Source organism: Arachis ipaensis, chromosome B03 (genome assembly GCF_000816755.2).
Source record: "Arachis ipaensis cultivar K30076 chromosome B03, Araip1.1, whole genome shotgun sequence".
Taxonomy (NCBI): domain Eukaryota; kingdom Viridiplantae; phylum Streptophyta; class Magnoliopsida; order Fabales; family Fabaceae; genus Arachis; species Arachis ipaensis.
This window is the reverse complement of record NC_029787.2, coordinates 128,378,955-128,389,148: the sequence shown is the minus strand read 5'-3', so window position 1 is coordinate 128,389,148 and position 10,194 is coordinate 128,378,955. Positions and strand designations below refer to the sequence as shown.

The 10,194-nt window shown below is 36.0% G+C and overlaps 2 protein-coding genes across 2 annotated transcripts; one reads left to right on the top strand and one right to left on the bottom strand.

Annotated features, from left to right (window-relative positions):
• On the top strand, positions 2,122-3,676 carry LOC107634765. Its single transcript, XM_016338187.2, has 2 exons — positions 2,122-2,886; positions 2,975-3,676. Exons 1-2 carry the CDS (start codon positions 2,216-2,218, stop codon positions 3,474-3,476), a joined length of 1,173 nt encoding a protein of 390 aa, XP_016193673.1. The 5' UTR covers positions 2,122-2,215; the 3' UTR covers positions 3,477-3,676.
• LOC107633924 (uncharacterized mitochondrial protein AtMg00810-like) lies at positions 5,022-6,052 on the bottom strand. Its single transcript, XM_016337511.1, has 2 exons — positions 5,498-6,052; positions 5,022-5,357 (listed from the first exon to the last, which is right to left on the bottom strand). The coding sequence occupies exons 1-2, from the start codon at positions 6,050-6,052 to the stop codon at positions 5,022-5,024; spliced, it is 891 nt and encodes a 296-aa protein (XP_016192997.1).

Sequence of the window (10,194 nt, the reverse complement as noted above, 5' to 3'; positions counted from 1 at the left end):
TAAAATTTTTAATTTATGAAAATTTATTGAAGTCCAAATCTAAAATATTAACATTTAGAATTAAAAATAATTGAGTAAATGGAAGAAGTGAGAGTTGATCACAATAAGCTAGCCTAATGTAGGAGGGTAAGATTGAAGTCAATTGAACTATATTTGTTGTTTTATAATAATACTACTAATTTTTTAATAAAAAATTTGGGGATGGTTCTCCATCCATTATCAAAGCTAAGTTCCACTGCTGTATGGAAATATCTTACTCCTAGAGCATTCTGTCTCACGTTTAGTTCAATTTGGGCCAGGTGAGCAGATCTGATCCATCCATGGCCCAGCCTTTTGAGAATTTTTCGAAGGGCTCCCTCACTTGTCATACTACAAATAACAGGCAAAAGCATATGTATGCCAAAGTTTTATAAACCAAATTTAGGTTGGTGGAGTGGTGGATTCATTCGTTTTTTTAAGTAAGTGTTAAGAGTTTGAATTTTGCGATAGACAGATGAGTCCTTGATGTGTCAGATTAGTTGTAGGTGAGTATTCCTGTGCAAATCCCTTATTATATATGATTTCACAATTACCTTAATTAATTCATATATATTTTGATTGTGTATGTTGTGTGATGGGGAAATTGATAGAGATTAATGGAGGACAGGAGGAGTGTATGTACCCTTGTGTATTGCCTTTAATTTGTGCGTATATGACGTTACGCTCATGTGTATTGCCATTGGGATGTGAAGCAACACCAAGTTCGTGCGCCAACCAACACACTACACTCGCGTTTCTAAATTCTAAGTTCTAAGTTCTAACCACTCAACACTTGAAGCCCTACTTTTGCAACATAACGCTACTTCCAACCTTCGCCACATGACATGATGCTTCTCCCCTTTCTCATCCTTCATGCCTCTCCCGTAACTTATGTATCAAACTAAAGGACGACCAACATTCATACAAAGACACAGTTTTATGAAAAGCCGAATAGGACTATTAGGCTGCTTTTATTTTCTGGAAATGGAATTGAGATGAAGTACAAAATTTCAATTTCTTCGTACTTTTAAAGAGTGAAAACAGATAAGGCCTGAAATTTTTAATAATAAAAATTAAAACTTTAATAATATGTTTTTTTAAACATATTCTCATATAATTTTTTAAATATATCTTTTGGTCTTTATATTTATTTTAACTAGAACATAATATTAAGATATAACTCAATTTATTATATTTTACACCCTTATATATATGGGCACTATTGAATTCAGATGTGAAGCATTAAATTATGAATGTGACTATTATGGATCAAGCCAAGTGCAATAAAGATAATTCGTTTTGAACATATTGATTAGAAAACCGGTATTGCACCATTGAAAATGAAAAGGAAGCACCATATCCCTAAACATAAACAAGAGTCCAAAGCAAACGAAGAACTTGAAAGAAAGTGGCACTTCACGTGTTTATGCTATGCAGAATCTGGTTTCACATATTTAATTAACGAACGAATTAAGAGCAAGTGTGTGATCCTTGAAAGCTACGTTATGAGCAATTAGAAGCAAGCAAATTAATAAATTACAGGTTCCAATGCCAACTAGGTACGCGCCTCTATTTCATTAAATCTAAATACGTCCTTTTTAACTCGACAGGCAAAATCATTTAAGGTTAACGAGTTACTTCGTAGATTAAGTAAGATTTGAACTCTTAATATTTATTTAAAGGTTATGTTAGTTAACTAATAATTGTTTTAGACAACATGAATAATAGGTTTTAAAATTAATTTAATTCAAATAAAATACACTACACTTTAAATTATTCACCTAAATTTTAATGGGAGTCACTTAGATAAAAATATTGAAAACGTTTTTTTATAAAAATATTTTTAATAATTAAAATTTAACACATATAATCAATTAAATCGTGTTATTTTTGTCAAAATTAGACTAGATAAATTGATTTGACTAAAAAATGGTGAATCAAATCTTGAACTGGTCTAACTGAAAAACATTTAAAAAAAAAAACGTTTTAAACGTCTTTATTTGAGTGGCTCACAATCTAAATATTAGAATAATCATTCACACACCTAATAAATTAAACATTCGATTATATCCATTATTCACGTTCTTTAATATTTTCATTGTCTATCTATATTTTTCTATACTTTTCCTTTATTTAAAGGTATTAACTGTTATAAAGTGAGAGGAAGAAGGGAAGTATCGTCCTCATCTCTTGAGAAATGGATCGGGATTATGATATGAGGCAGCATTCCCTCCTGAAAGTTCCCGGGGCCAAGCTCCGCCTGATGTGCAGCTATGGAGGCAATATCATGCCACGCCCCCGCCCCCACAACAACCACGACTCTCTCTACTACGTGGGCGGCGACACCCGCATGGTGGCTGTGGAGCGTAACACCTCCCTGAAGGACCTCTGTGCTGGCCTCTCCAACACCCTTCTCCATGGACGTCCCTTCACCCTCAAGTACCAGCTCCCCGAGGAGCAACTTGACAACCTCATCAGCGTGGCCACCGATGACGACCTCCAGAACATGATCCAAGAGTATGACCGCTTGGCTTCTTTCTCTCCTCCTCTGCGTCTCAGGGTCTTCCTCTTTGTCTCCAAACTAGACACGGCGGCTTCCATGGGTGCACTCCTGGACGATGCCAAGTCCGAGACGTGGTTCGTGGACGCTCTCAACAACTCGGGGATGATGAATAATATATCTCGTGTTGTTTCTGATTCTGCTGCTGTTGATGAATGTCTCCTCAGCCTTGTTGATGAAGTCCCAGTCCCACATAACACGGAGCAGGAAGTTAATAAGCAGCATTTGGGTGATGGCAGCAGCAAGGTGATGGACGAGCATTTTGCACAACTCACGCTTGGTTTGCCTTCTCCTGATTCTGTTGCAAGGTATATATACTATATTATTTCATTGATTCTTGATTATTTTTGCTGATGATGTTTTAAACAAAGAAACTTGTTGGGTGTTGTTTGGCAGTGATAGTAGCATTGCATCTGCAGCAAGTTGTTCAATCTCAAAGGGGCAGGGGTTTTACTATCAAGAACAACAAGTGGATCCAAATCAGAATCAGCAGCAGCAATTTGTGTATATCCAACCCCACACTCACAACACTGGACATGGACATGGACAAGTGACAATGCCAACCTACCACAACACAGTGTATGTAGTGCCAGTTGACATTTCACAAGTGGCAACTAATTACCCAACTATGCTAACTACCCCAACCAATGTACCTGACATGCCTTCAACTCATCCTGCATTTCTTCAAACACCTTCCAATCAATATCAGCAACAACGCTATGTGCCTTTGCCTCATCATCCAATTGCAGTTGCCACAACCAATTATGGGGGTGGACCTAAGCAAGACCAGCAACTAGTATATTACACACAAACGCAAACCCAGCAGCAGCAATCCAGTGCTCCACAACCCCTTCAGTACCAATCCATGATCCCAGCAGCCAAAGAGTTCCCTCTGTGATATATACTAAGTATGGACGGCATTTTGTTGATTTTGTACTCCGACAATAAATAAGGATCACATCTATCTCCTCTTTCTTTCTTTCCTTGTATGAAAGATCATGCATGTTGTTTGCAAATCCTGCTTAATTAATTTTCAGATTTTAATCTATCTATGTATGGTTAAATTTGAGTTGACAGTTCCAATCGCCAAAAGTTAAATTTGATGAGCTAGCACCAATTTTGCATGTGGTTTCTTGTCAGGTATTGACGGCAATCAAGATTCATGGGTTGCTCTGACATACATTTATTTAGTTGTTATTGGAATGGAAGGAATCTATGAACATGCATGTGTGGGCGAGAAGTTTTATGCAGATCAACTGAAACTGTGGTCTGGTAATAATGGAAGAAATAGTGTCATTAGGGGAACATGGTACAAACGACCCTCTGTTTTTTCGTTCGCCATAAATAAACATTCGACTTTTATTATGCCCAAAATTAAAGAAAGAGGAATGTGATGTGTAGCCATCAATAGTTATTACGAGTGTTTTTAATGGTGTAGGATTACTCATTTTTTTTAATAGTTAAGTGTTGGCCAAATTTTAATAAAAATAGGCCTCCTTAGACTTTCTCTTAAAGAAAATTATTTAGTCTATAAATCATTTTTATCTCGTTATTACCAATAATTTAATAAATTAGCCTTTTTCTTTATGGAAAAGTATAGGGTACCAACATATTATCTGCCAACTTCTACCAACTCTTATTTATAATTGTGTTTCATGGAAGTGTGTTCGTGAATGTGTCTAATAATTAATATATTTTAAATACATATATAAAGAGACACATCCAGAAAATATATCTATAAAGACACTTCTATTAAACACCGCTATAAAAAAGACATTTTTATTAGATACATTCACAAACACACTTCCATGAAACACAATTATAAATAAGAGTTGGCAGAAGTTGGCAGATATGCTGTTGGTAACGTAGNTTCTAAAATATACTAAACTAAACAACAATAAAAAAATATTAAAATTAATGTGTATAGCTATTCTCCTTCACATCTCCATCACCCACAAAATTTTTTTCTTAAAATAAATAAACAATCTTACACAGGCACAATTGGTGAAGAAAATCTCATGTCCTAAGCGGTTCAAGCGATGATGTTAATGGTTTGAAGAACCAGAAGGAATTAAAAGAGGGAGAGAAATAAGTTCTTCTCATTGTTGAAAAGAATAAAAAATCTCCTTAGAAAATATTTGTTGAGTTATTACACCTTATATACTATGTATTTTTTATGTACTCTCACTAAAAAAATAATTATAATGGTAAGTCCATTATTAATAAAGAAATAATCTAGGTAACACCCTCCCGCAAGCTATAATTGTGTAAATCTAACAATCCTAACTTGAAAACATTAGCAAGAAAAAGACTCGGTGGCAGAGCTTTGGTAAGAAAATCAGCAAGTTGATCCTTGGAACGAATTGGCATAAGATGAATGAGACCAGACAAATGATTTTCACGAGCAATGTGTCAATCACTTCAATGTGTTTGAAAGATGAGATTATTGGCAATGTGAGAATAGAGTGATAGACTTTTGAAGCAGCAAACCAATGAAATCCATTAAAAAAGATAACCAACTAGCTTCACAAGTGGCAACAACAAGAGACCTATATTCAGCTTCTGTAGAAGACTTGGCAACTGTGGTTTGCTTCTTACTCTTCCAGCTAATGAGAGAGTTCCCAAGCATGAAGCAATAACCGGAAACGGAGCGAAGAGTATCGGCACAGGTAGCCCAGTCAACGTCGACAAATCCAGTGAGATGCAGAGTAGAAATAGAGGAGAAGAAGAGACCAGTTGCAGGTCGGCCTTTTAAATATCGGAGTACACGAAAAGCAGCCTGTAGGTGAGAAGTGGTTGCATAGTTTAAAAATTGGCTCAAACGTCCCACAGCATAAGAGATATCAGGTCTAGTGTTTGTGAGGTAAAGGAGTCGGCCGATGAGCTGTCTGTAAACAGTATTGTCTGTTAAAATGGTACCTGATTCCTTTGAGAGTTTCTGACTATAATCAAATGGGTAGAGAGAGGCTTGCAATCTAGATAACCAAAATCGCTGAGAAGGTCCATGGTGTACTTCCGCTGATAAATGTGAATTCCAGAGTTAGAGCGTGCTACTTCCATTCCCAAGAAGTATTTGAGATCACCAAGATCCTTTATTTTGAATTTGTCATCTAAATTTTGCTTGATGGAATTGATTTCACTAATGTCATTCCCGGTTAAAACCAAGGCATCAACATATACTAGAATGGCAGTGAAGCTTTTAGATTGTTTCTTGATGAACAGTGAATGATCATAAAAAAACTGCTTATAACCAGCATCCACAAGAGTCTGAGTGAGCTTAATGTTCCATTGCCTGCTTGTTTGCTTAAGCCCATATAGAGATTTTTGTAATTTACAAACCAAACCTGGTTGTGACACAGCCAAACCGGATGGTATCTTCATATAAACTTCCTTGTCCAAATCTCCATGAAGGAAGGCAGTGCTGACGTCCAGCTGTTTCAAATGCCATTTCTTTGCCGCTGCTAATGCTAACATTACTCGTAGGGTAGTTATATTGACAACTGGACTAAAAGTATCACCATAATCTACTCCTTACACTTGAGTGAATCCTTTTGCAACTAGCCTCGCTTTGTGCCTCTCTATGGTGCCATCGGGATTGAATTTTACCCGAAAAACCCATTTGTAACCCACAACCTTCTTGTCTTTTGGGAGTTTAGTGAGACACCAAGTTCTGTTCTGATCTAGAGCTGTCGATTCATCTTGTATTTATTTTCTCCAACATTCATGTGCAGCCGCTTCCTCATAAGTGCTAGGTTCTTGATTTGGGGTGATGGCTAGAGAAAGTGACTTATATTTTGGGATTAGTTTATCATATGACAAGTGTTGTGAGATAGGATATAAAGAGTTAGAGTTGAAAAAGTTGCTAGAGTGAGCTGTGTGGGTTGTCATACAATGATAGTTCTTCAAATAAGCAAGCAGTTTCTTGACTCTTTCTAGTAATGCAATCATGTGTGATGTCAAGAGTGTTGTGATGTAGGTGCACTGTTAGTATGTGGTATGGTAATGAGTGCAATGGTGTGTGAGGAAGTTGGTGAGTGCATTGAGCTTGAGAAATGTTCATTTGAATCTGTGAGTGTGATATGTGTGGGTGATTGCAAATGATGTGTGGATGGTGTATCATATTGAAAAAGATCAATGCATTGTGGAGTACGAATGGGTACCACATAAATGTAAGTGCTAGTGGAATGTAAAAATGGAAAATGAGATTCATAAAAAGTTACATTTCTGGATATGAAAATTTCCTTTGATTTTAAATCAATAAGTCAAAAACCCTTTGTTCCTAATTTAAACCAAGAAAATTTGTTTTTCTCTTGGATCTAATTTTGTTCTTGAATTTGTTAATGTGAAAGCATATGCAAGAGAACCAAATACTCTTAAATATGAAAGGTCAGGTAAGTTACCATACAAAAGCTTGTAAGGACTAGCATTATCCAGGTTAGTGCTTGGCAACCTATTAATTAGGTGAATGACGTGAGCAACTGCGTATTGCCAAAAACAATATGGAATTCTTGATTGAAATAGCAGTGCTCTAGCAACACCTAAAATATGTTGGTGTTTTCTCTCTACAATCCCGTTTTGCTCTGGTGTTTCTACACAAGAAGTTTGGTGTAAAATTTCAATTAATGCAAAAAGAATTTCAGAGTGAACTCTGGTCCATTGTCAGTCCTTATACACTTAACTTATTTTTCAAATTGTACTCTGACAAAATTCACAAAATTAATAACCAATTGTGATATTTCAGATTTGGTTTTCATAAAAAAAATCCAAGTGAATCTGCTCTTGCCATCCACCATTGGAAGGGACAGAAATAGGACCCAAAATATCCATATGAACTAAGTCAAAATAATCTTTTATTTTAGTTATACTAAGATTAAAAGATAATTTTTTTGTTTTGCAAAATGACATGAATCACAAGGAAGTTTTGAAGCAATACAATCTATAAAAGGATAATACTTCTTCAGAAAATCAATTTATGCATGGGTATGTGTCCTAATCTAAGATGCCAAATATTGTTGTGCTCACTATGTGAAGGTGTGGTAGGATGACTAGTAGTCGTAGTTGCCGCCAATAAAGCTTGCTTTGTTGGAAGAGGGGAAAAGTGAGAGAATTTTGGTTCTCAACTCATTGTATATAACCCTTCTATACACTTAGCAATGCCAATCATCTTTGATGTGGATCTATCTTGTATCTCACAACACCTATCATTGATTAGCAGTTGACAATATAAGTTTGAGGTTAACTTTGACACAGATACCAGTTTAAAATCAAAAGAAGGAATGTATAAAACATTTTTGAGAAAAAAGTTTTTAGAGAATGTGATTGTGCCAATGATAGTGCTAACAGTTTTGGTCCCATTTGGCAATATTACATTAATTTGAGCAATATTTTGAAAACTTGCAAAATCTTTTAAGTAAGAAGTCACATGATCTGTTGCACCGGAATCAATGACCCATAGTGCAGATTTTGGAGTGATAATACTCATAATTCTCGCTAAAATGTAGTGCAATGGTTTTACTTGGAGTGAAAGTCTGAATGAAATTAGTCAAAATTTGATTTGCATTATGAGGTTGTTGCTGGCTTGCTGCACACTTTTGTCTTTGATCAACTCTAACAAGGTAAAACTATGCTGTGAACCCAGATCTTGATATTCCAGTGTTCTCTTGGAGACAATTGAGCTGGGATTGTTTGTCACTCAGTATATCATTGTGCCCCCTCAGTGATCACGTGATTGATGGTGGTGTTATGTTGCTGCCGTTGATAGAAATGGGAGGAGTACCCATGCTTCTTATAGCATACATCTTCTGTGTGGCCTTGCTTGTTGTAATGAGAGCAAGCCAATGTAGCTCCACGACCTCTATAATGGGAGGATCTGTTTACCATGTTCGCCATTTTGAGAAATCAATGAATCACAGGGTTAATAAGGATTCAGATCTTCTTCCTTCCAACTCGTTGATCGGAACAGCTGTGTTCACCAAGAAAGAATCTTGCGAAATAACCTCTCATCAAACTCTATTGGATGAGTTTGAAGGAAGAGGTAAGAATGGGAGAAAGAAAATGTCAAAAGAAAAATTAGGGATAAAAAGAAAATGGCAAAATTGGATTATCTCAATTCACAACTTTTTTTTAATTTGATTCACAGCTTGATTGTTCTCCACGCTCACTGCACCATGAAGATAATCTCATGCTCTAAACTGTTCAAGCTGTGATGTTAATGGTTTGATGAACCAGAAGGCATTAAGAGAGGGAGAGAAATAAGTTCTTCTCATTGTTGAAGAAAATGAAAAATTCCCTTAGAAAATACTTATTGAGTTATTACACCTTATATACTATGTACTTTTTATGTATTCTCACTAAAAAAAATTACAATGGTAAACCTATTATTGATAAAGAAATAATTTAGGTAACAATTCGTGTCTGAGGTTATATTTATATCTTAATTTGGTTTATAAATTTAGTCTTTAACTTAACATTTGTAACTAACGACTTATTGAGATGAATTGATAGCTACTTTGTTAGACTTTCTAACCACTATTTAAAATGATAATTGAAAATTTTTTACCTTAATTTATTCCCTATGAAATTATTTAAAATCTAATTCTCAAACTTAATATCTCAGCATGTTGTTAATAATTATGCGACAGAAATAAAAAATTAACGCGAGTCACATATGCTAAGAGAAGTAGGAAGAAAATGATTTTTCTAAGAAAACCATAATCCGAAGTGTGAAAGACATTTATAAAAGGGGGGGGGAGAAGACGATGAAAAAAGAGGAGAGAACAAGATTCAGCAGTATTCTCTTTCTGTAAAACATGTTTTTCTTCCTCCATGTTTTGTTTTTCCTAAAACATGAAATTGTAAGTTCGTCGTGCCTCATTTTAGATTCCTTTATTTTAATTGAAATGGTTAATGCTTAGCTATAATAAACTGGAGTAGTATGTGATAGTTGAATATTCATGTTTAATCTACATTTTCATATTTTGTTAATTGCTTGTATCATCATAAAGACAAATAATTATATAATAATAGAAAATGCTCGACCAGTATCAAGCACAAATTAGATATCAGAATTTCGCTAGGTGAACAATAAGAGATGCGAACAATGTGAATAACGAGCAGCGTTTCAGGCTCAATAACTATAAAAAAATCCTCAGCCAAATCAAACTATAACCATTTTCTTTACAGCAACCTCCTAAATGCACACTTCTTTTCTCCGTCGCGCCATCGCATCTCCTCCGCATCGCTGACTCCTTTTTCCAGTGCGCCGTCGTCGTCGCCGTTAGAGACGCACGTTAGCGCCGCCTCATGTCGTCCCCGCTGTGCACCGCTGTTGCTATGTCGGACCTCAGCGTCGTCGCCCTTCATCTAGTCCACACCACAATTTTTCTATGCTGTCGTCCTTCTTTCTGAAGCCCTTACCATCCACAGCGCCACCTCCTGCATCCTTACCGGTGTACTAGAATTTGAAATTTAGGATTAGCATCCCTAAACACATTCACACTACGTACGGTTCTCCTAATTCTACTGTAACAGAATTTCGACGTCCGCCGCGTAGCCTACAAAGTGCCCCTCCCGTCTACATCCACAATTCGCCATCATCGCGCAAGGCAGCTTTGTAG